The sequence below is a fragment of the Colius striatus genome, chromosome 1 (assembly GCF_028858725.1).
Source record: "Colius striatus isolate bColStr4 chromosome 1, bColStr4.1.hap1, whole genome shotgun sequence".
Classification (NCBI taxonomy): domain Eukaryota; kingdom Metazoa; phylum Chordata; class Aves; order Coliiformes; family Coliidae; genus Colius; species Colius striatus.
The window spans coordinates 143,400,054-143,424,975 of record NC_084759.1 but is presented as its reverse complement, the minus strand read 5'-3'; the positions used below and the strand labels follow the sequence as shown (position 1 = coordinate 143,424,975).

The following is a 24,922-nucleotide window of genomic DNA, read 5'->3' as shown; positions in this document are numbered from 1 at the left end:
TCTTTGTCTACATAACAAAGGTATTCTCTCACAAATCGTTGTATTCCCCATGCTTGATAGTTGAAATGAACTACTGATTAGAATAAAGTATATAAAATGAATGATCTCCAAAACTAACTTTTATTTACATCAACAGAAGAGTGTCTTCAAGGATCAAATGGAGCTGATGTTACAGAATCATGTATTTCCATTGTTCATGTCTAACCTGGGGTACCTCAGAGCTAGAGTAAGTTCACCAGTTGCATTGATTTCAGTATTTGCCATGATTCTTTGCTTTGCAACTTGTCTTCAGTCTGAATGTTAATGAAAGAAATCAAGTGCATACATAGTAAAATTTCAAATAGTGACCTTGTACAGTAATTTTTCAGTGTTTTGTTGTAAAAAAGGATTTGTCATTTAATTGAATCAATTGAAAGCCTGTGATTTATTCTTGTTGACCTCTTCAGTCACACTGGAGAATTTGAGCTCTGCTTGTAGCCCTTTTGTGACCATTTTTTTGTTAGCAGATCTCAATAACTAGGGTGGTTGGATGGCCAAGAAAAATAGGTAAGATTTCCACAGAGTAGTTAAAGTCAGTTTGAGTTTAGCTTGAGGAAAATCCCTGAGTGCCCATATTGGTCCTAAACAAACAGTTTTCTTCAATATCTGTTCTCATTTTTTTCCTCTAGGAGGGCCAATTTATTGGAACTTGGGAAAGAACTGCTTGAGGGCAAAAACTGTGTTACATTTACAGTATGTGTACACCATAATTAGGAAAAAAATCCCCAATAGATACAAACAGAGAGACAGATAGCATTGGTTTTGAATCAGTTAAAGAATGCTAAAAATTGCAATAATCCTAACTTGCTTTTCTTTTTGTTATGCAGTCCTGTTGGGTGCTTCATTCATTCAGTGCTCTGAAATTTCACAATGAGCTAAACTTGAGGAATGCAGTAGAGTTGGCAAAGAAGAGTCTGATTGATGATAAAGAAATGCCTGTCAAAGTAGAAGCAGCCATAGCTCTTCAGACTTTAATAAGCAACCAAGAGCAAGGTATGCTACAGTGATTCATCAGTTGCAGACACTGATTTTTTTTTTATTTTATTTTTTGTAGAGGTGAGAAGCTTGTTTCAGATTTATCTAAACATTTCTACCCTGCAAAGACGTAGATTTCAGAACATTTCATCATGTTTAGACAGCTTCACTTGCTCATTAGTTACTGTATACATCCCAGAATTCTGACTTCAAGTTTTACAGCAAGTCTTGTCACAAAAGAAGTTAAAATCAACATATATTTTAAAAGAAAGTAAATAGCACCTGTCTTTGATTTTCTTTAGTGAAGTGAAATAGTGTGTATGTTTAAGAGGAAATGCTGCCTGTGTATGAGGGAATGTATTCCTCCAAAACAGGGGATTTTTGTAGCAGATGGAATTTTGGTATTGAATGTGATAAATGTACCATTTATTTACTGTCTTACTGTACTAGTTATGGACTGTAAAACTACCTCAGATAGATTTTTTTTGTGTGTTTTATGGTTTTCTTGTTTGGTTGGTTGTTTTTTTTTTAGTGAATCAGTTACCTAGGAGGTTTGAAATGCTGTATATTTGTGCTGATAAACAGCTGATTTCACCGAGTTTCAATTTTTAATTTTCTTTTTAGCCAAGGAATATGTGAAGCCTTATGTAAGGCCAGTTATGCAAGAGCTCTTGCACATTGTCAGAGAGACGGAAAATGATGATCTTACTAATGTAATCCAGAAGATGATCTGTGAGTACAGTCAGGAAGTAGCTACTATCGCCGTTGACATGACTCAACACCTGGTAAGAGACAATAGTGAAATTACAGTCCAGTCAGAAGCACATACCTAATTTGGTTAACATTTAATGTACTTTGTTTGAGGTGCACAGTTTAACATAATCTTCATAAAGATCTACATATAGTATTCACAGCATTTTTTTTTCTATATGAAGTATCTTTAAAACCTGTAGGTTTTTCAAAGATATTGAATTTTGTCACTGGTTTTAATGAGCCAAGCTCTAACTATTTAACATTTCAAATGACTTAACATAGACAGACTTTTCAAAAAGAGAGGTTTTAATTTTCTATATTCCCCTTTCAAAAGTAAGGAGCGAATTTTTCAATGTTGACAGCTCTTACAGATAAAACACTGCTGCTGTTGCATTAGCTGTCTTAGTTTTGCATGACAAATTGGAAATGTGAGTTTGTTCTTGAATGTCATGTTGGTTGGGTTTTTTTCATAGGCTGAAATATTTGGTAAAGTACTTCAGAGTGAGGAGTATGAGGAAGTAGAGGACAAAACAGTTATGGCCATGGGCATCTTGCACACAATTGACACTATCCTGACAGTTGTGGAAGATCACAAGGAGGTGAGATTTTCTTTTATATGTCTTTTTTGCTGTTGTTCCCTCATGCCTTTAATTCACAACAACAAGAACTTCTATGTATGTTGCATCACTTGAGCTTACATGAATGTGCAGTAGCTACAGCAGGATGGAGAATTAGTACCAAGTGATCTCAGACAAATTGGAATGTAAAGCCCATTTTACTTTTGTGATTCCTTAATTGTTAGCTCTCGACTTTGAGGGAAATTTATATCCTGAAGGTAAAATCCTTAGCACTTTTTCTGGGACACATTTCAGGGGATAATTGTATTAAAATAGATTTAAAAGGTTTTAGGAAGAGCTGTTTTGCATAAGGCTGATTTTCTACAATGGTGATTCATAGTTTGTTGTTTACCAAGCAGTTTCTAGGATAGAATTCGTAGGATTTGGTTTCCCAGTTGTGGTGCAATGTAAGCCTACATGTCATGTAATCAGGGAAGAAAAAGATTATTTCTACTTATACCTCCTGGACAGACTAAAGTGACAAGGGGGTTCAGTGACTGACCAGAGCAGCAGCTAGTTAGTAACTAAGAAAAACTTTTGAGGTTGGGGTATTTTTGGTATAAACTTAGCAGCTTGTTTTAATGTTGCTTGAAGAACAAACTAAAATATTGTGCAGAGTACTCTTCATCTCAGGATCTTAAATAATTTTAGAAGTGATATAAATGGTATAAAAATTATATATGAGACTGAAAACTCCTTAGAAATTCTTTTCCTTTCACCATTAAGTATGGAGAGTTTAGGGGATGATAACTTTTGAATCAATTTTTTGAAGGCAAGTGGACGAACCTGTGGTCACACAGTCTCATTGCTAGAACAAGCCCAGAAAGCCTGACAAGACTGTCTGTAATGAATGACCTGTGGCAATAACATGTGATGTCTGTATTTGCTGGTTTTAATTAGGCTTATAATGTGGCCATATAGTTCTTGTAATTTAGTTTAATTGGTAAATGTAGTCTCTCTGTCCAAAGTGGCAAGGCTGAGTTATGACTTCAGCACAGTGGTATGTTTCATGCGTTCCTCTTACTCAGCCTACTCTGGGAGGGTCTCCATAAAACTTAAGGAAAAGCATCTCTTCTTTTCTTCCTTTTTACACATTCTGCTTCAAAGGTTTTGGAGAGAATTTTATCTCACGTACTTTCAGTACAGTGTTACTTCATATCCAGACAAGGCAGCAGATACAGTTTTTGGTAGGATCTGAAGAATAACCGTAACATAAGATTTTTATTTTAAATGCAGTAACAAGTTTTAAAGCAATACTGTTTATTGAGAATTCGAGGACTTAAATCAGTGAGATCTTCTTTCTTAATATTATAACTGTTAGTGCATCATTTAAAAAGTGATAAAAGCCTTTTTGGTTTGAAGAACTTCTTGGACTGAATTAGTCAAATACATTGACTAAATTACTGTATTTCTAAGATTTAAAATAAACTGCTGTATATTTGTATTTCAGATAACTCAACAGCTTGAGAGCATTTGTTTACAGATCATTGGCCTTGTTTTGCAGAAACATGTTATAGGTATGTTTTAGAGGTAACTTTCGGAAAACATTACATATTTTTACATTAAAAAACCCTTTAATTATTGCAAGAATACTATCTTCTTGAACAGAACTTATTTTTTTGTGTGTGTGCTTCTTTAAAGGAAAAAAAAAAGTTAATTCTTTGTTGTGATTTGTATGTCCTAGTCTCTTGTTGTACATTAGTCAAATTGGTTATTGTGTTTTGGAGGTCAGAGTCAAAAGCACAAGATGCAATTCTGATTATAATTCTAGCTAGCTGTGTTAAAGCACAACAGCTACAATTACATTAGTATTTTTTGGACATGGTCTGCAATTACTGCTTTATCAGTATTCTGCACTGAAGAACTAAGCACAATTTTGTGATAAGGTCTTTTAGAAAAAAAGTAAAAGTTGAGAAAACAAAAATATTTTCCAGTAAATCCTTTCCAAGCAAAGTTTTTGATGCGCAGATGTTCTGGCAGATATTTATAATAAAAAACCTAACTATAGCAAACATAAGGCTAATCTAAAAGAGTCTCTTCCAATTTGTATTACTTTTCTATGTATTGCTTTACTTACCAATTGCTGTCTTCTAGCTGTTATGTTACTTGGGGCTTGATTTTTTTTTTTTTTTTAAAGCACCCTACTTCAAATTGTTTCTCCTTTCCAGAGTTTTATGAAGAAATTCTCTCCTTGGCCTACAGCTTGACATGCCAGATGATTTCACCTCAAATGTGGCAGCTTTTAGGTGTTCTATATGAAGTTTTCCAGCAGGATTGCTTTGAGTATTTTGCAGGTATGGCCACTTTTGTTGTTGTTTCCACTGTTTTGGAATTCATCTCTAAAACTCACCTTATCAAGGGTCGCTTCCCTTTGGTGTCTTTGTTTAAACAAACGATGATGATTTTGAGTCATACCCTGACAGTCTGTTTAGTGTGGGAGTATAGCAGGAGCATATTTAAGAGAAGCATTAAGTAGGTTCAAATCTGTTGGTGTAATCAGCTATTAAAGGAGGTCCTGAACTCAAAGAAAGCTGAAATATACAAAGTTAATGTGAAACTACCAATTAATTAATTAAAATATAGTACTATTCTTTTTCCTACGTGGTGTACTGTGTGAAGAATTCTGCTAGAACAGACTTTCTACCTATTTCCACCTATATCCAACAATCTGGGCTAATGAATCCCATTATAGTACTACAGCCTCACTGATTAGCACTTGTATGGATTAGTTTGTAAGGTTTTTTTCTCTTCTCCTTCCCTGTTCTGCAGATATGATGCCTCTCTTGCATAATTATGTGACCATTGACACTGATACTTTACTGTCTAACCCGAAGCATTTAGAAATCATTTATTCTATGTGCAAAAAGGTAAGCCTTCCCATCCTTCCCGTTGTGCTTATGACTGGTATTTAACAATCGAATTGGAGGAGTGACTTGAACACGCCAGATGGTGGCCAGTCATTTCAGAATGAAATGAAATTTGATCTGTGCTCAGTTCTGAGTACACACAGCACCTTCACGCTTTTTAAGTGATGTGCATTTTAAAAAATTACATGCATAAATCTATGTGGGAGAAAGTTGCTGTTCGTCTTGACTCTCTTCTATGAACAGCTATTTTGGTAAGTAGAGGAATTAATGAAGTCTGACTTCCTTGGGTTGTGTATCTTGCCATTGGATTCTCTAGTTGTCAGCTGAAGTGCAAACTCATTTCAAGTTCTTCCTACATTTATAATTTTTCTCTTTTATGTAGATTCTCTCAATTACAATAAAGTATGAGACCTAGATGGATCTGCTTTGGCAGGGAGATTGGACTAGATGATCTCTAAAGGTCCCTGCCAATTCCTACCTTTCTATGATTCTTTGATCATGCTGCACCCTTTCACTGATTTGCAGTGTTACAGAGTATTAGGCATCTACCTACCTGCTTATTTTTAAGAAACTTACAGAAATGGAATGTGTTTGAGAATTCTTCTTCCTTTCCAGGTTTGATTGAGGCTGACTATAAGGTCACTGAGAAGGAGCAGTCATTTTCACTTGTATGTGCATATACATAGAGCAATTGCATACATCTTGTTTTTGATGAGAAACTAGCCTTGAGATAGGACTTTACTTTGCCAGGCTGATAATCTGCAATTGTCTATTAGAATTAAAAATGTAAATGGAATGTGTGAAATGTGAATGATTCTTATAAGTAACTTTTCCTTTGAAAAATAGAAAGTGATGATATATGAAGATACTAACATTCAGAAAGAACTGTAGCAGTTTTTTCTAAATTTTAAGTAATCTTTATCCATTTTTAACCTTGGTTTTTTTTATGTATGCAGATATGGGAGCACTTGCTTTCAAAGTCGTCAGTGGTTATACTGACAAATAAATTGTCATTCTGGTTTTTAGGTATTAACAGGAGATGCTGGAGAAGATGCAGAGTGCCATGCAGCCAAACTCCTAGAAGTAATTGTTCTTCAATGCAAAGGACGGGGTATTGACCAGGTGATAAATATTGAACAGGTTTTCTCTTTTACTGGTTTCCAGTGATACCTGTATGATTCCTGAGAAAAGCAATTGGAATTGGAGAATGCGAGGGAAATGTGACATGTAGGAAGGGGGAGAAATACAGAGAGAAGTAAATGAGCTGAGGAGAGTTTGTAAGGTTGTTATTTTTCTTTTTTTTTTTCCCCTGAGATTAGAGGGCATGACTGTAAAATTAGTGTACACTAAACCATAAGGATACAATATGGTGTGCAGGATTGTAATTTTTTTTTGCTTTCTCCTAATAGAACTTCCTTTTTAATACAAAACACACACTGTTAAAACTGTTGTGGCTGAGAGGTTAACTGTATATAGTGAACTACTGAGGTAGAATTTTTAGCATGGATTTTAATTGCTGGCAAAAACATAATCACAATTTTCCAGAGTTTCTTAGAACACACTTTCAAATAGCAATATTCTTCCTATTAATGGCTAAGTTCTGGTCTTATATTTTACATAATGCTCTAGCCTAAATTATTTGAACAGAGTACATTTGATGTTGCCACAGTGCAATACATGGACTTCAGTGATAAATTTTCAGTTAATTTCACTGAAACTGATACAACTTTATTAATGTAAATCTGAAGTCATTGAAGATAAAAATGTTCCCTGAAAGATTTTATTTATAAAAGAAATCTGGAAGGGATTAAAGCGAAATGTATAAATTTGCATTGAAATAAGGTTGTGGTGGAAGGTTTAATTGAGCTCCACAACTCTGTGAATTAAAATAGTTGCACAAGAACTGAAGCTCATAAGCTAAAACATTCATAATGCTTCCCAAATTATCATAAAGCCTAAACCTGCATGTTGAAGTTTACATAGAAGTAGAAGTTTGCGCAGGCTTGGTTTTATCTGAATAAACTCACTCAATTTTGTAAGAAATTTAACATCACTTTACATTTATTTGAAAAACTTCTTTTCTTTTCCTTGCAGATGTAGGTAATTTAATCTTTAATGCCTGTTAGTTTTGAAATTCTTGGATATCTTTATTGAAAGATGAGAATATCTTTGAGGTTTTTTTCTAAACCTTTTCTACATGCTAGAACAAATTTCATCAAATGGCCCCGATATTCTTCTCTGTCCTGAGAATAACATTGACAACTTTTAGCTCAGAATAGGAGTTTTGGAGAAGATTTAGATGTAATCTAAATGATGTAATGAGAGAATTAAAATGCTTTCATATTAGAAAGTGAGTAGGATGCATTTCTAGATATTACTCCAACTTCAGTTATCTGGAGATCAGTTCTGCTAAAGGTATTTTAGCCTTTGGTATAATCTGGCAACATCTATAATACCAGTTTTAGTTGTTAGTTTTTAAAATTTTCTTCTCTTTTGCATTTCTGTGCCCAGTGTGTTCCACTTTTTGTGGAGGCTGTTCTGGAGCGGTTAACTAGAGGAGTTAAAACAAGCGAGCTTCGCACCATGTGTCTTCAGGTTGCCATAGCTGCACTCTACTACAATCCTGACCTACTTCTACACACCTTAGAGAACATCAGATTTCCACACAATCCTGAGCCCATCACTGCACAGTTCATAAACCAGTGGATGAATGACACAGACTGTTTTCTTGGGCAAGTATCGTGGGGTTTTTTTTTCTTTAAAAGCCTGTGGCTTTGATTTTATGTTGTTCCCTTCTGTTTGCATCCCCAGTAATGTTGATGAAAAGCTTTTCATTCTTTGGTTAGTCTAAATAACAGTAATCCACACCAGATCTAATTGCTCTCATGCCAGTAAAGGTGACCTATATCCGTATAACTTTTCCAGGGCTGTTGAGCTATGTGCAGAATTTTCTGTGTTGTGAGGATACAGGGTACAATACATTTCAGAATTCTTTTAATTTCCTTAATCACAGACTATCTGCATCTCCAGGAGATGGTGCAGTATACATTGAGGGTAATATTCCGAGCCGACCAGCAGGATTTCAGTGAGATATTAACTTTTTTTATTAAATATATTTTCTGTTCTGTATTTAATAAAGTATATTTAAATGCTCCATTTCATGTTAAAACCCCATTATTCTGTCCAGAGAATCCCACACTCTGATTTTAATCCCTGTGAGTAGTTTCTGATCAACCTGCGTATTTATCATTTTGCCATTGATGTACTGACTGTTTAAGCATCCTTCTTAACTTAAACACCATTCCAGCCTCCCTTGAACATGTCTACGTTGCACTAGTGTGCACTTGGGCAGCAGCTGAACATTTGTAAAGTAAATGAAGGTGAACAAGGCCTGTCATCACATAGCTAAGCATGCACTTGATGCTGGACAGATGTGAAGTCCATTGCTTGACAGTTAGTGCTTGCCTCTCAACTGAGATGTAGTTTCTGACTGTGAAATTCAAATCCACCTAAAGGGGCAAAGCAGACATTTAGATATAGTTAGCAGATACCTCTCACCTTTCTGTTATGAGTTATGTTTTGTCATTGGAGGCTGCCATCTGACTGCAAGTATACAGATAGGCTTAGAATGTGACTTCTTGCATTGTCTATGTCAACAGACTAAGTGAAGCATCACTGTGTTCAGAGTCATGCCATAAATGAGCATGGGTCAAGACAGGCAGCTTCTGACCCGTAAGCTGTCATTCTGTTTCTACTTGATTTTTTATTTTTAGAGTCTTGTCTTCCCAATTCTAACCAAGCCTCTTGGGACTTTCTTATAAAATGGCTTCTCCGCTCTCCAGATATCCAAATAGCTTCTCTCCATACCAGTTCTTATTTGAGTTAATCTTCCCTGAATGGAATTATATGCCACCTTGGTAAAGTTACATTGTTGCCTTGATGTCTGTCTTGAATTTAGAACTACATGGTGCATTATAGCTCTGTATTACCTTTAGCCTAACTGTAATAAAATACTGACTTCCAATCAATCAATGACCAACCGGTATAAGCAGGTTTTGCTCTCAGCATGTCCTTTGTAGTGTTTTTAAAGCACATACCAAATGTACATGGTAAAAATTGCTTTCCTACCTCCTGTGCCTTAAGCACATAATTTAGTGGGATGAGGATGCAAGTGCAGTGGTTTGTTAAATTGCAGCATAGACTACCTTATTTCAGGTCTGCGTGTTCTGTCTGTTTTACTAGAATGAAAACTACTTGGAGACACGGGAGACATTGCCTGATTTGTTGTATACAGGCTTTGTGCAAATTCCCCATTCGTATTTGTATTTGAAGATACTACCATAGCAATTTGTCTTTGAAGAGAGAAAAAAAAAATGGTAATACTAAATTGAGTGGATAAAACATGGGAAAAAAAATCTCTTACTCATTATAAGAATATGTTTGTATTATCACAACCATTCTTCTACCTGCTCTGTGTATGAAATGTCTCCAGTAGATGCTATATCTTACCGTCAGTACACATCAAATAGAGGGATCACTTGAGTTGACGACAAAGAAGTCATAAAAGACCCAAAATCCCTCATTTCTTTGGGAGTGCCAATAGCTAAAAAATGACCCCTTTAAGTGTACCTCTCCCACTCCCTTGTGGTGATAGTATTGTTAATTATTAAATTATTTTTACATCTAGTGACTTTAGAAAAGAGCAGGGTATTTGAAGAGTTCCAAGTACTGATTGTTTTATGGCTGAAGCGAAGTTTTTGAGATTCATCTCATTGTGCTATAACTTTTTCTACTGCATATCAAATACTGAATGCATACAGAGACAGTAGGAAAAAAGATATTCCCTGCAGGTGGAAAACTTGTCATTCCTTTTTAAAAAGAAATTTTAAAATGAGATTTATAGCCTTAAACAGTTCATCCTGGAGCATTCAGGGAGAAACTAGTCAGATCCAGAGGGGAATAACATTGGAGATCTGACTAGGCTCCAACCGCCAGTACTCCTGTGAGCTACAGCTTAAGTTTCAGTTGTTTTGTCTTGCTTTTCAAAAAACATCAACTACTGCGACTACTGCTCAACTAAATTCTTCAGAGCTGAGACAAAGGTTGGCAAAGCCCATGAAAATGAAACTCGGAGATGCTGATGCTAGATTCTGCTCAGACTCTGCACTTGAATGACAGCAGAAGATTAAAATATATCTCTCTGATCTACTGCTGCCAACAGTGAAATAAGTATCTGTAATATTGCTTAAATCTAAAAATCACTCTTCCTTCAGTGCTGTCTCTTCAGTATGTGGCATCCAGGTGTAAGGCTTTTGCTATAGTACTGCCTGTCAGGCAATGTAATGTGATGTAGGGACTTCCTCCCTTTCTATTAGAACAGCACTGCTTCTAGAAAACCATTTTGTTTTAATAAAGGCAGTAAGGATCATAATCTGAACAGCAGCCAGATAGTCTGGTGCCTAACTCAACAGGAAAACACAGAAGTGCAACCAAAATCTGTATATTTTGAAACCTTTCCTTGGCTCCACTTCTGCAGACTTCCTGTCTTCATCGGTGAAGACAACAGTGGACGCACAGTCCTTTTTCTCACCAACCATCATTTACTGCTGCTTTGTTTTACAGTTAAATTGCTTTCCAGCACAAGGCAGTTTTAAGGCTTGCATTAAAATTGTTTGGAAAACTCTCAGTATATCACTCTTAGAGAAACTGGAAAAGATCAAAGTAGATGAACCTACAGGTACGAAGGACCAGGTGAATCTTACTGCCATTTCTTTGTCAGCCACAGACAGTGTGCTTTTGAGATGCTTTTTCCTCATAAATCTCACACCCCTCTGTCCTCCTTCTCCTGTGAAGTCTTGGTACCCACAGATCCTGCTCTGCCATCAGTAGGGTTGTGCATGTCTGTGTGCTCTCAGGTTGCAGTGTTTCTTGAGCAGCACTTGTGAATGTATGAGATGGAATCTGTGGAAATAATACATGTTGGGGAGGAAAAGCAGTATGGTAAGATAAGTAATTGTTCTTCCATGTTATTAAAAATACAGAAACTACTTAAAACTAATTAGAAATTTGGAATATTTTAAATGGTCCAGGCAAGGAGAGCTCAGGCCTCATTGTAAGACTGTGCATAAATCCAGTATGTCCTTATGGATGTTACACGTCTGTGGATGTGTGCCCATAATGCCCATAGGCCAGAATATGTTGTATTTATTTATTTATAATTGTTTTCTACAATAATTTCAGATTGTGAAGATATTTTTAGAAACATTTGTTCCTTACTGCTTTCCACCTTTTCCCTGACAGTTGAAATTTGGGTGAGACTTTTGCTTACTCTCATACTAAAAATTCTCTGTGGAAACTTGTATGAAAGGAAAACCTAATGTGCTTGAAAAAAAACCTCAGTAAGTGCTCACTTGTTCAATAAGTGACTCGATATTTTTAGAAGCTGAATAGATGAGTTTGTTTGATAGGGGTTTTAATAGTTAGATATCCTAGTTTTCCCAGAGCTGTATATTAAATCTCAGTCTTGTATAGGAAAACAGGATTGATTCCAACTTTGCAACTAGAAGAAAATGGCTAATTATTTGCAGTTTGTCCGGAAACTGGATTGATGTAATAGAAAGCAACATGATCCTCACATAAAGGAGCACAGTTAACTAGTAAAGGAAAGGCTTAGTGATTTCCCTTTGAAATACTTTCATCTTGGTTTAAAATACAAAAGATTCTTAGAGTTTTTTGTCCTGTAATGGAAGCAAGTGTATTTGCAAGAAAATGTCCCGCAGATTTTAGGACCATACATGACTTGTTAAAAATAGACCTGTGTAGGAGTTGTTCATTGCACTGCCATGTGTTGCATGTTTAGCACTCTGAGGCTGATACACCACTGAGGGAGCATGCAGAGTCCATGACTGTTAGGGAGGACTGTTCTGTGCTGCTGACCATGTAAGTATGGATCTCAAAGCACTAAGGAGAACTGTACCCAAGCTTCCTTGTGCAGACAGAAAGGTGCTGAAATAATGAGCCTTTTGATAGGAAAGGAATGGTCCCAAACCCGTTCCTTGCCATCATGAAAATAAGCATGACATATGACAAGTGACATAAAACTCTGTTTCCCTTGCTCAGTCTTGTGGGTACTTGCTATAGCTGGGGCATAGTAGAGTGCTGAACTTCAGGCAAGGCAGATGCTTATCCTGCTGTGTGGCTCTGCTGACAGGTGGAAGAAACAAGGCTCCTTCTGGCTCAAGTTCATTAAGTATGGCTTGGTGCCTGGATTACTGCTGTCCTGCTGGGCCTTCTAATAACGTGCATATTCTGAAGACGTGTTCGTTTTTAAAACTTCTCTGTTCAGGAGCTTGAAAATAGAGCATGACAAATATGCTGTATTTTTTTGCGATTTGGGCTGCTTCCTAGTGACTCTCTTTTAAACAGCAGTGCTTGATTCTTGCACTTTTGTTTGCTGCCCAGAGAATTTAGTATTAGCTAAGCCACTAATTACTAAGATTATTTTTACATTTTACTGTGTTGCGTTCTACAATTGGCATTGTGTAACAGTAGCTTTTTCTAATGTATTTTACAAGGTAGTGCCAAGTGTCATTAACTACTCGGGTACATGTACACTGAAATCTTTTCATTAAACATATGTCGTGAAGATATTTCATGGCTTCACACTGTCAAGATGATGTGCATAGATTACAGAGCTTTGGACAAACTTGGATGAAGATTCTGTCAGAGAGAGGAGGTAGAGAAAGTTCTTTCTTTTGTACTTGGCTATGTTTCATTCACAAGCAGTGTCATCTTTAGCTTGGATTTTGGGCTTCTCAGTGTTGGTGTGAGAGCAAACTGCAATGACCTTATTCGCATCACAGACACACTGACAGGAATAAGGAGTTAATTTTTTTTTCATGAAAGCAGACCGTGTTCCTCTGACTGAGTTTCCTTGGTTGATTTATAAACCCTCTTTTGTGCCTCATTCCTCTGAACAGAGAGTATTGCAGTTAACATTGATGAAAGTTTTAAGTGCTTCACCCACTTGCATTTTGGTACATTTTTGAACACATGTAATGGAGCAGCCAAACCCAACTTGACAAAGCATGTCATTTGATATGCTAGTTGACTTTGTTTTTCTTGGAAGGCCTTCAGTGATCATAATGTTACGGATGGTTATGTATATTTTATTGCTGTTGTTGGCTACTCTGAGAGTGGAATCACTTCACTAAGCCCTAACAAGACTAACAATGTGGGAGGTGTAATGAAATCCCTCCAGATCCCCAGCCTTGTTTAAGCACATGTAAAGTTCAGAAGGCTGTAAGGTGCATGGTCACTTTTATTACTTGAATAATATTGTAGTTCAGTAGCATGTTATAGGGAATCTTGGGAAGAAAATTGTAAGCACTTTTAAAATCATATTTCTAGTTTGTGGTGCACATCTTATTACTTTCTTCTCTCTTAACTTGTATCCTTTTTGGTACAAAGTAAATCTGATTAGGAGTCGAGTACTACTGGTGTTTCCCATAAAGAAAACCAAAGAGTATCTGAAAAGGCAGTTAGAGAATGTTTCATTGTCCTGTTTGTAAGACAATTTTTATTTTTAAAAGCATAGGCTCTTTCCTAGTTTCCCGACTATGGTCAAATTAAAATCTTTTTGCTACTAATTCCATGATTTTCTTTCCCTTCAATTATCTATAGTTAGGGTGGGTTTTTTTGGTACTGGAGATACACTCATTTACAAGTTTCCTGTTTGAGTGTACTGCCAGTTGTTCTTGAAATGGTGGAATTATTTCCCTGTTTTCACCGGAGTTAGCAATATGTCTCCAGTTAGTGTCGGAAATTGGATGCATAATACAGCCATTCGGATGGATTCTTAATGAACATATTTAAATACAGCTAGCCTTGTGGCACTCTATAAATGCACCCTGCAATTCAGTGCTTTCCTGTTTGTCATTATTCTTCCCTAGTAGTCTTTTTGCTAACTTCAGTCCCGGCAACAGTACTGCTATCAAAGCCAAGGCGAATTAATTTTCCATCCTATTTAATGATGTTAATCTCTATCAAATGCTTTATTAAAGACAAGATATTCTACATAATCATTAAACAGTATTTATATAGCGTTACAAACTTTGCATTTGGTAATTAGAAACAGCTGTTCCAGGAATTTGACCAGTGCTTGAAAGGTATGTAATTGTTATGGGACAGATACTTTCCAGTGGGGAACTCGTATTCAGAACAAAAGAAATAATGCGTTTGGGAGCTTTGAATATAGACTTTGAAGATAATTTCTTTGACATTGTCTTCTGCCATGTCAAGCACCGGGACTTTAATGCTCTCTACATTATCCTTGAAGTAAAAAAAATCTGAATGTTGTCTAACGAGTGTGTATTGTTTCAGACTCCATGACAGAAAGATGTGTATAATAGGACTGAGCATCCTAATGGAATTGCAGAACCGCCCGCCTGCAGTGGATGCTGTGGCTGCCCAGATTGTCCCTTCAATCCTCCTCCTCTTCCTGGGCTTAAAACAAGTTTGCGCCTCACGAGAGCTCACAGAACATGAGGATCATGCTAAAGATGAAAAACACGTTGCAGAAGATAATGGTAAAATCTCCTCTTTTCACATTCTGGATTTTGTCTGGATTTAATTTAAAGGGGGTAAGAAATTGCAGTTCATTTTTAAGACTCATTAGTCTGCTGAAAATAGCTCGGCTTAGTGGGGGCTTGAAAGGTCATTTTAGGAATTGATTTTTCCTCCCCAAACATAATCCAAATGTTTCAATGTGTAACAGCTAGCACTGCGTGAAAGCCTAGTATCAGTTTCAGAGTAACAGCGTCACTTACAAGTCCACTCCTCTGCATTGTGAATGTGCCCTGTCTTTGCACATAGGCAGCGGGAGTTTGGTGGAATCATGGTGGTTATATTCCTGCTTCCTGGAAAGAAGCTGTTCCTACTACCCAGTTATTTGAAGGACCCATTTGGTTGAATTTTGGAGGAAATCCTAAAAACTCTTCTTTGTCCAAATGGACAGTAATTTGCAAAGTGGGGTTTGAGACAGCTGAGGTTCCTGGAGCAGACAGACTTCTTCCCTGTTTGCCAGGGAGGAAAAAAGGTCGAAGAATACCTTGTGGAGGGAATTGTGGGGAGTGAATTTTACACAGTGTTGCAAGCAGATATGTGTGACTGTATTTGACTTGGAACAGGAGATAAATGGTTTGGAGTCTGAAAATTAGATTGGATGTAAGCAGATTATGTAATCCACTTAAATTTCACACATGATTGTTCTGTAATAGTATTACAGAAATCTTCTCAATGCATAGGAATACAGTATGGAAACGGCACAGTGATTTTCAAATCTCTGTCCTGTGTTTCACTCCCTGCTTGTTGCAGATATAGTCATCTTTATTATTTCTAAACTGTTAACTCAGGAAGAGCCAAAGGTTTGGAATTGGAGAGTTTTTTTATCCTGACTCTTCGGTCAGAAATATTTTTTCTTAAGATATAGTGTTTAGCATTGCATGTTGAGCACTTCTAAGGTAAAGCTAAGCAAAAGCTGGTATTTTAAGTTTGTTCAAATAGAAGAGCACTCTGAAGAACAGCAGGCAGATGTGTGGTCTACAACTGGTTCTCTGTTTTGTGAGAATTTGTGAAGCCTACACAAATCTATTTTCATATTTTTAAAAGCACAATGATGGAACACTTTGTTGAAGACACTATTTCCTTGAAATTTTTCAGTCCTGTAACTGCACAGTGACTGCATACATGAAAGAAGAAAAAGGATGACAGTTTCACATTCCCCAGGTGTGCTCAGAAACAGAAGGTTAACTGATCATGCACACAGGAAACATTTTAAAACCTTTGTTTTTCCAAATCTTATACTGTCTGGGGGGAAAGGTGTTAACAGGTCCTCTTTCCAGCCAAAATATAGATTTGTTAGTTGTTCTTCATTCATAGTCCATTGTTTCCTTACACATTTCAAACTGTGTTTTATGAAACACATTGATGCTTTTGCAGAAGAGATCCCGAGTGATGAGGAGGAGACAAATGAAGTGAGCCAGGAGATGCAAGAGAACCATAGTGGAGGAGGAGGAGGTGGTGGTGGTGGAGAGGAAGAGGATGAAGATGATGATGATGATGACTGGGATGAAGATGCATTGGAAGAGACAGCTCTTGAGGGATTCAGCACACCTCTTGACCTTGAAAATGGTGTTGATGAATACCAGTTTTTTACACAAGCACTTCTAAGTATGTATTTATGGGTTGTCAGAATGATATCATGTGATGGTAGTTTGGATCATCACCAGGAAAAAACCTTTTCTTTGTTATGAATAGCAATTTGGATTTTTGAAACTGGAAAATGTGATTCTACTTTCAAATGTTATTCCTCAGATATTTTTTTTTGGCTTACAAGTACTGCAAAAGCCCAATGGTAACAAATACAGGCAGAGATTAATTCCCTTCATGTTCTCTTTCAGAACTTTTCTGTCACAGCCTAAGTGAGTGGGACTAGGTCACCAGAGAGACTCCTATATATAGAAATATTTGTCACTCTCTAAATGTTAAAATGATAATGGAGAAATTGTTTTCTCCCTTTGTTGCTTGAGTAATCCTGCTGCTTTTATTTCTCATATGAATTTAAATTAGGAGATTCACTTCTTCATTGTCCATGAGTAATAGCCACATGGTTAACTTTGTGTTTCAGAAAGCAGAGGATGTAATTAAGTTCCCCAAAATGGATTGCCTCTATTGCAGCGGGGATTCAGAGCTAAGAAAACTGACAGGAATACTGAACTTGTTTTGCAGTGCAAATTCTGTTTTAAAACCAACTCGAGTTTCTGTGGGCTTCATTTTATTCTTCTGAAATTAACTTGCAATGTCAACTGAAAATCGGTTTTCATCCATTCCTGTTCTGACAGCGGTGCAGAGCCGAGATGCAACCTGGTACCATTCCCTGACAGCACCATTGAGTGAGGATCAGAAGAAACAGCTGCAGGAAATTTATACATTAGCAGAACACCGGCGAAATGCTGCAGGTGAGTCACTTCTGTGGGGTCATTTTATCCATTGCAGGGATTCTGGAACTGCATCTAATCTGTAACAACAGAGAGAATAAGTCTCCGTGCTAATTAACATTTCCTGAGAAGCGTGAGCAGGATATTGTGCTTATATTATCCCTTGCCTGGAAGTGTGTGTTACTCAGAGATTACTACTGCTTCTAATTAATTGCCTTCTCATTGACATGTGCTGCTGTTTAAACAGGGTATGAACTAGTTTTGCGCAGTCTGACTTTTGAATAGGGAGCAAATGAAGATAATGTCTAGCTGTCAGACAGGCATTTGGTGAAGATTGTTACAGATCATGTGTTTTACACTTTTGTAACTTTTTCACTGCTAATACTATCTTCACAGTTAGCCTAAGGTTTTATGAGTTTAGAAAGCTCACATCATGGAAAATAAATTCAGACTGAAGCAAAAAGCACGCAGAACAGTGTGACATAGACACAGATTAGTTTTTCAGCTCTGTTGTAGAGGTATGTATGTTTATGCATTTAGGGAAAATCCCAGCGTAATTTATTACTGTCACTGCATTTAGGGAATGAAATTTTAACTGAATTGAGAGGTTTTTTCCACAACTTTACATTCTTAGCTTAGCTGTATTGTCTTTTCATATTCTGTTTCATGTCCTTTCCCTTCTCTGAATTCTAGAGACTAAGACAATAGAACAACAAAGTGGCTACACATTTGACAACAAAGGACTGATCACAGCATTTAACTTTGCTGGAAGTACTCCTGGTGGCAACTGAAGGATCAACTACAAAAGTCAATGAGAAGGGTCTCATCATTGCATTTTCTTGAAATCATCGTGACTTCTGAGTGATAGGGGAGGGTAATGTAATGCTGCTGAAGGTTTTCTGGAAAGTAGCAGTTGTGCTTCCCCCACCGGAATGCTCTTTCTAACCAGCTACTGTAATGTACAAATTCTTGTGGTGTTTTTATAATTTGATGGACTTGAAATGAAACATTTGTCCTTAAGGAACCTGAATGACTGGGAGGGGCCAGGCTGCATCTGATTGAGTTGCACTTCTCAGGTTTTTGCTGTGCAGAATTGATAGATTCATATGGATAACAGTGCCTTCTGTTGTACATGGATTGCCTGAACAAAAGGATTTCGGAGTGCATTTTAATTTTTTAAGTGTAAGGACATTTCTTGAAACACTGTAAGCCTTGGTTCCATGTTTTCCAGTCACCTGCTTTTTACTACTCGGTTTAATTGTTTGTTGATTGCATACACATTGCTGGATTCAGAATATTGGCTCATCTTCACCATTTGGTGCAGACCAAATGTGTAGGGGAAGGTGCATGTTGAAGTTGCAAAGCCTATGCTGGTTCCATCAAAAGGTCTTAAAAAAATTGCAGATTTTCCCTTGATTCAGTAGTCTTAAAGTATTTCTCTTAGCCATGAAATCAACTGGCTCGAATTATGATAGCACTCGTGGCAAGTGGCTACCCAAAGTCTACGTTGATAGTACCTCTGACCTGAACAAGCGGTGTGGCCCTTGTGTAGACATTCTACGTAGCAGCTTTTTATTTCTGCTGTTTTGATTAATATTGGGATTCTATAAACCTCTTTTCTGGTTTCATTCATTCATTACCATTCCAAAGGTAGTACTGAATCATGTGGTACAAAATATTTACAGTATTTTATTTATCTTGATAGAAGGAAAACAGCTCCAAACTTATTTATTCTTACTCTTCTGTGATGAATTTCTGGTCTGCATTCCGTTTGGCTGTTCTTGACCTATGCTGAAATTTCATTATTTGCCAGATTTTTTTCTAAATTTCAAAAGCTAGTTTCTTGTAAATTGAAACACATATAGCAAGGTGTGAATATGTTCTTCAGAAATTGACAGCAGTACTAATTTGAATAGGTACCTCTCCTTTAGACCTATTGGGATCGCAGTGGTGTAGCCAAAATAAGTAGAGGTGCTTCAGAATAATGTGAAGTTTGGATTGGAGATAAAATATTTAGACCAGATTTTGTCTCTATGTGTTAATTTCTTTATCACTTAAAAATACATACCAAGGAATTTTAAGCACACACAGATAACGTATTTCTTTAAAACAGTGCCCTAACTGAAAAGTCAAAGCCCTTCCTATACCCCATCAAATTTTCAACAACTGTAGCAAATTGCACGTTGCTGTCCCTGCACTGTACTGAAGCTTTCATTTTTTATATGTCACGGTAATTGTAATTCAGTCTGATAAATCTGAAGCACTCTATGCCTTGCCTTCTGGAAAAGACCTAAGTGTCCCTGCTTGTTCTTTGCCCCATTCCCTGGAATTTTCTCATCCTGGCAGCTGTGGGGCAGAAGGTTCCCCTCTGCTTTTCTATTTTCCTGCGCCTTTGTGTTAGACTTTCTCTGGTGCTGTTCTCTGCTGCTGCTTCTTTTTCATTTGGGTTTTTTTTTCCCCACACAGCAGCTACAGAGTAAAGTTGGGCTGGTTCATCTAGGTTTTTCACTGCTGCTATTCACTAGCGATAGTGAAAATCTTCACTTTTAGGTCTGTTGTACATATGGAAAACTGAGAATTCCAGGGTCTGTATTTCCAAAAGGGAACAAAACATTAAACTACGTTAGAGAGGCTCTTTAAGCTCAAGCAGCAGAAGGACGAGCTATCTTTTATTTTGAATGTCAGGCCATGAAAATTATAGGTCACTTCTGCTAATTTAGGCCTGGGAACGTATTGACTGAGAGAATAGGAAGGCATTTCATCCAGGTTGTTGGTGAGTTTCTTAGAAATCATTAAAATTTTGAAATCCTCCACAAATTTAAAACATTATTTTCGGAAGTTAAGGATGTGAATGACTTTCTCTTGCTACTGAATTGAAGTATTAGGCAGGTAAACTGTTGGTGCCCTTTATTATTATATTTTTAAGAATGAGATTGTTGAGTTGGATTTCTTTAATGGCCCGTTTGCCTTCTCTATGCTGGCATGCAGAGCAGAGGAGGTGCTTACTTTTCTTCTGCTAATGAGGTTGCTTGTACAGTCACAAGCTAATATTTAGGAGTTAATATGTTCAAGGAAAAATCTTGCTGTTGCATAGCATCATCTTTGTGTCACTCAGCTGAACTGTGGCTGCTCCCTTGTTCTGCTTCTTGTATACTTTTCAAATCAACTGCCAAGAAAATTTCGTCCAGATGTTTCTTACAAGGGGTTTAATCAGCAGCGTGGAGTCGGGAATCTTTGTTGTCTATTTTGAAGTGGGGGTCGGAGATGTCTGAGGGGATGGCATGTAAAAAGGTTAAATGCCCTTCCCTTCCCAGGAGATTTGTGAGCAAATGTTTCTACTGGCAAAAGCAAATGTTAATTATTTTATTCCTTTTTTTGGAAAGGGTTTTCATCCAAAAAGATTTATTGGGCTCTAGCCTCCACTTTAACATATGGTTCTCTTTTAACATGATAAGTATCTGTTTGTACATTATCATAAATAGGTAATGGATTTTAGGTGGGTTTTTTTTCCTGAGCTGTGTGTAGCTTTGTACTACATTAAAGGGAGAGTAACACAAATGTGCATTACTGTCTCACTTTGAAGCCAAGGTAATCATGGAATATCAGATACCAGCAGCAGCCAACCAAGTATGACGTGGTTGCTGTTGGAAGTACAGAGAAGCACGAATGTATTGTAAAATAAAACAAAGCCTGATAACTGGTGACCTATGTTGCCCCATCTTAGTGTTCCCAAAATGTGAAGGTGACTGTATGGGCACCATGGGGGCTTTGCATAGGAAATCAGCATTATGTAGGTTATAATCATAGCAAATGTTAACATACATGATGAGCTGCTTTTTCACATAAAATGAACTGATCCTGGATATTGAATTGCATATGCTATTTTGTCAATCTTGAAAGAAAAATAAGAATCACCGTGTGTTTTGACAGCTTCTTTTTGCTCTCTTTCAAAGTTGAAGTACTTGGTTTGCTTTCTTTACAAAGCAAAATCTTTAATCAAAAATGGCCAGCTCTAGGAAGAGTGCAGAATATCAAGCTAAGGAAAAAGCTAAAAAAACCATAAACCCCAACAATCCCCCCAAGCCCCTGTGTGAACAGTCTGATTGAAGTAAATATGCTTTGGGAGTGTGAGTCAAAATATGTTAAGAATGTTACACAAAATTATAATGTGAGATTCTTTGCTTTAGGGAAAAAGGCTGCCTGTGGGATGTCAGGGAGACACGGAATGAACTGCTTTAGGATGTGCCCTTTGCCTGTGAAGTCCAGGCAGTTTATGACTCTGGATTCTGTCACACATTGTAGAGAATGTAGGACAGTAGAGGAACTTTTTGTATTATTTTTTTTTTTTTACTATAAAGCAGGAGTCTGTCTTGAGACTTCAGTGAGCAAAGAATTGTCAGCAATGAGAGTGATTAACTGCCTTTTGTTTCCAGAATACTTTTCAGCCTTTTTTCTTCCCTCCTTTCCTTCCATTTGCCAACCACTATATTATCAGATATTGCAGGGGATATTCAAAATACCTGAAAAGCTAAAGCAATTTTTAAAAAAATCCTGTTATTCTTGAAGCCATAGAGCCTGTCCATCACATTTCTATCTGTGGAACAAAGCCTCTCATTTGACACATGCAGATGATACAGAACTAAAAAAACCACTTCAGTTGTGCCTGTGGTTTGATGAAGCATTCTGTGAATTACTTCTTAATGTGAGTACTTTGAAAACTCCACACCTTGTCTGGAAATTTACTCAAAGGGTGTATGTAATGCAGTACCCAGTTCTAGTTCTGATATATACCCTAGTCAATCTTTTGATAAGGTTTGAGGATCTGGTGGTCAGTTCCTCAATGATCTCTGTCTCTGAGGACGTTCTTTAAGAAACTATCTTTGCAAGTGGACAGAGAATTGCCTTAACTGCGGGAAGGCTATCAATTTCGTAATCTTATGAGTGAAAACAGCACTCTTTTCTCTTGGATGCCAAATCTTACCCCAGTCACACAGGGAACAATAGAGATGGATACTACCTGTGTGTTAAAGGAAGCCAGACACCAGATATATGAAAATCTTGGTATAAAGCCATATTGTAAAAAGGGTATATGAACAAGCCAGGCTGCTTGCTTTTGACACTTCTCCCACTGCTACTACTTTTCTAAAAAGAACCAAGCAAAACCAGCGTAAAATGAAAGAGACCTAAAGCAGTGCTTGTGCACTGGGCAGGTAGGAGCTTCGCTGGCCATTGGATCTAATCCCACAACTCAGTGCAATTGCACTCAAATACTTTTCAAATAGAATATGCACCATCTGTATGGATATCAGTACTCTGACTCTGAGAGCCGTTATTGAGAGGAAAAGACTTAATGTGATTTTTCTCTGTCAGAAATCAGATGCATCCCCTTAAAAAGTCTGGGAACCTCTTGTCCTGGTTGATAGGTAATCACCAGTGGGAGACACTCAATGGGATTACAGCCTTTCTTAAAATTGTCACTATACCTCCTATTAAAGAGTTTCCTAAAGTGCTTCGCATCTAGAGAGCTAACTGATGAACAACTCCCCGACTCAAGAGTTTTGGGGAACAGCAGTTCAGAGAGATTGTGCAGATGTATGTAATTGTGATGACTTGGGAAAGCATCCATTTCAATTGAAGTTATGTGTTCGATATGATCTCAGACATACAGTATTCCTGATAGTGCCTGGATCTTCTAGTGGATCGTCCCATGCCTTTCTCCAGGAAGAGAATGCTCGGGCAGCCCCAAAGTCAGTGTGATGCTTTGAGCTTGGGATCAGAAAGCAGTTTTGATTATAAGCTGCTAGTTTTTCCTAACAGAAAGAAATAAGCAAAAGTGGTTTATTAATGCTAAGATTCTCTTTATAGGCTGTATAGAGATTCACGATTTCAAGTGCTTGGTTACCTGAATAGTACGGTAGGAGAACTTTCAGATGCTCTGATTTCTCCAATGCGAATAAAACAGTGTCAGCTCTAGGATTCACCTGAGGTGAATGGAGAGTGTTGATCAGGGGCTGCCTGCTGGACTGGCCAGGATTGTGTTAGATGAAGTGAAATGCAAAAAAACTGAAAAATTACTCAGTAGTTGAAGCTATTGAGCAACAAAAATGAGTGTGTACTTGAAATGAGGTTTTAATATGTCCAGGTAAATTTTAATTTTCTTACACAAAATTCAGAATTACTGCAGGTCGTGGAGGCCTGCTGATTTTTTTCATAGGACTGTTTGCCATGGAAGGTGATTATCCAAGAATTGTTCCTCATTTTCAGATATTTTCAAGACGTATGTTAGTAAAGTTGCTTCTATCCCTCCTTCACTACTTTCCATGCTTGGAGATCTTGGGTGAACTTAACAAAAGGAAGAAGAACAGTGATTTGGAAAGAGAAGGCTATGCCTAAGCAGGTTATTTTTAGAAAACAAGAGGCTATGGCTTCTGAAGAAAATATGCAACAGTAAATATTTATACAAAAGTGCATGAGGTAAAGAGATGAATATAGGACAATATAAGCGAGACTGTGATCACAGCTGTAATGTGGTTTTTTTTCACTGCCAAACAGCGTGCGAATATTACTTTTGATTGCATGTGTTGTCAGTAGTATGCTTAATGTAAGTCACTTGAAATGTTTTGGGGCTCAAAAAGACACCAAAGAGGCCATGCAGATTTCTTGTGATATTTAAAAGCAAAAATATGAGCCCATGCCTGCAATGACTAGAGGGAGACCGCTATGTGCTGCGTTAGCAAATTGAATTGCAGGATCGTCACCTTTGGAAGAAGCCTAAAATACTAAACTGTGGGTTGACTTTGAGGGCAAGAATTGACACATTCAAAACATGCATCGATGACAAGAGGAACCTCTTCCTAGCTTGAAGAATTCTGTACAGGGTTCTCTTAAGCTGTGCTGAATTTGCTTTAAAAATAGTAATAAATCTTATTGCTTAGGTCGAATGTTACATCTGTTGTGCATTTATATGGGAGGAATACTATTTCTTTAAAAAACGTAGCTTGCCACCTACCAAGGAGCACAGTCTCATTTTATAGCCTCTCTTCATACAGCCATAAAACTTACTTGCAGGAATACCCCAAAATTATTTTTTAAACAAATGTGTGTGTTGTCCAAAGTTAATATGTGTGTTTTTATGTCCCAGTGTGTGTTTGTTAATCATAGACTTGAGATGCCTTTGCCTGCGAGAGGACATAACTGACATCTGACATAGAAAAGATTGTCACAGATCATCCAAATATGATTCTCAAAATACCAAGCTACTGAAGTCATCTTGCAGTCCTGGGAGAGGGGATAGCACCCGTCTTCTGGGCATGGAATTCATGAAGAAGATAATTTTATCGGCCCCCCAAGACAAGTGATTAATCCTGCTGAAACTGCAAGCCTGGTATTTGTTATCAGTGGAGTGTTTCCCTGATGGTGTGTTGATAAGTAGCCTGTTTGTTAAATTGTGCTGATTAATAATGCTTGTCCTTTTTGATATGAGGCTCTTCTGTGAATCCTCCACAGTATCTCCAAGAGCAGTGTTGAGTGGCCCTTTTTTATAACTGGGAGGGCTGAGTTAGTGTAGGTTGCCCAAAGCTGTAGCAGTGTGTTGCAGCTGGCATGAGAAATTAGAATTCTGGCTCTGTAGAAGTGCCTGGGAGTTTTGCCATTGGCTCTAATGGAGCCAGGATAT

The 24,922-nt window shown here is 37.3% G+C and overlaps 1 protein-coding gene across 1 annotated transcript in view; it reads left to right on the top strand.

Annotated features, from left to right (window-relative positions):
- Positions 1-24,176, top strand: part of IPO8 (importin 8) — a 49,570-nt gene extending 25,394 nt beyond the window's left edge. The window contains exons 13-25 of the mRNA XM_062010326.1: positions 137-226; positions 867-1,032; positions 1,639-1,799; positions 2,241-2,366; positions 3,835-3,901; positions 4,553-4,678; positions 5,154-5,251; positions 6,278-6,373; positions 7,763-7,983; positions 14,633-14,838; positions 16,250-16,480; positions 17,152-17,268; positions 17,941-24,176. Coding sequence (XP_061866310.1) covers positions 137-226; positions 867-1,032; positions 1,639-1,799; positions 2,241-2,366; positions 3,835-3,901; positions 4,553-4,678; positions 5,154-5,251; positions 6,278-6,373; positions 7,763-7,983; positions 14,633-14,838; positions 16,250-16,480; positions 17,152-17,268; positions 17,941-18,038 — 1,803 coding nt within the window. The 3' untranslated portion in view covers positions 18,039-24,176. The remainder of the gene's footprint in view (positions 1-136; positions 227-866; positions 1,033-1,638; positions 1,800-2,240; positions 2,367-3,834; positions 3,902-4,552; positions 4,679-5,153; positions 5,252-6,277; positions 6,374-7,762; positions 7,984-14,632; positions 14,839-16,249; positions 16,481-17,151; positions 17,269-17,940) is intronic.
- The last annotated feature ends 746 nt before the right edge of the window (positions 24,177-24,922 follow it).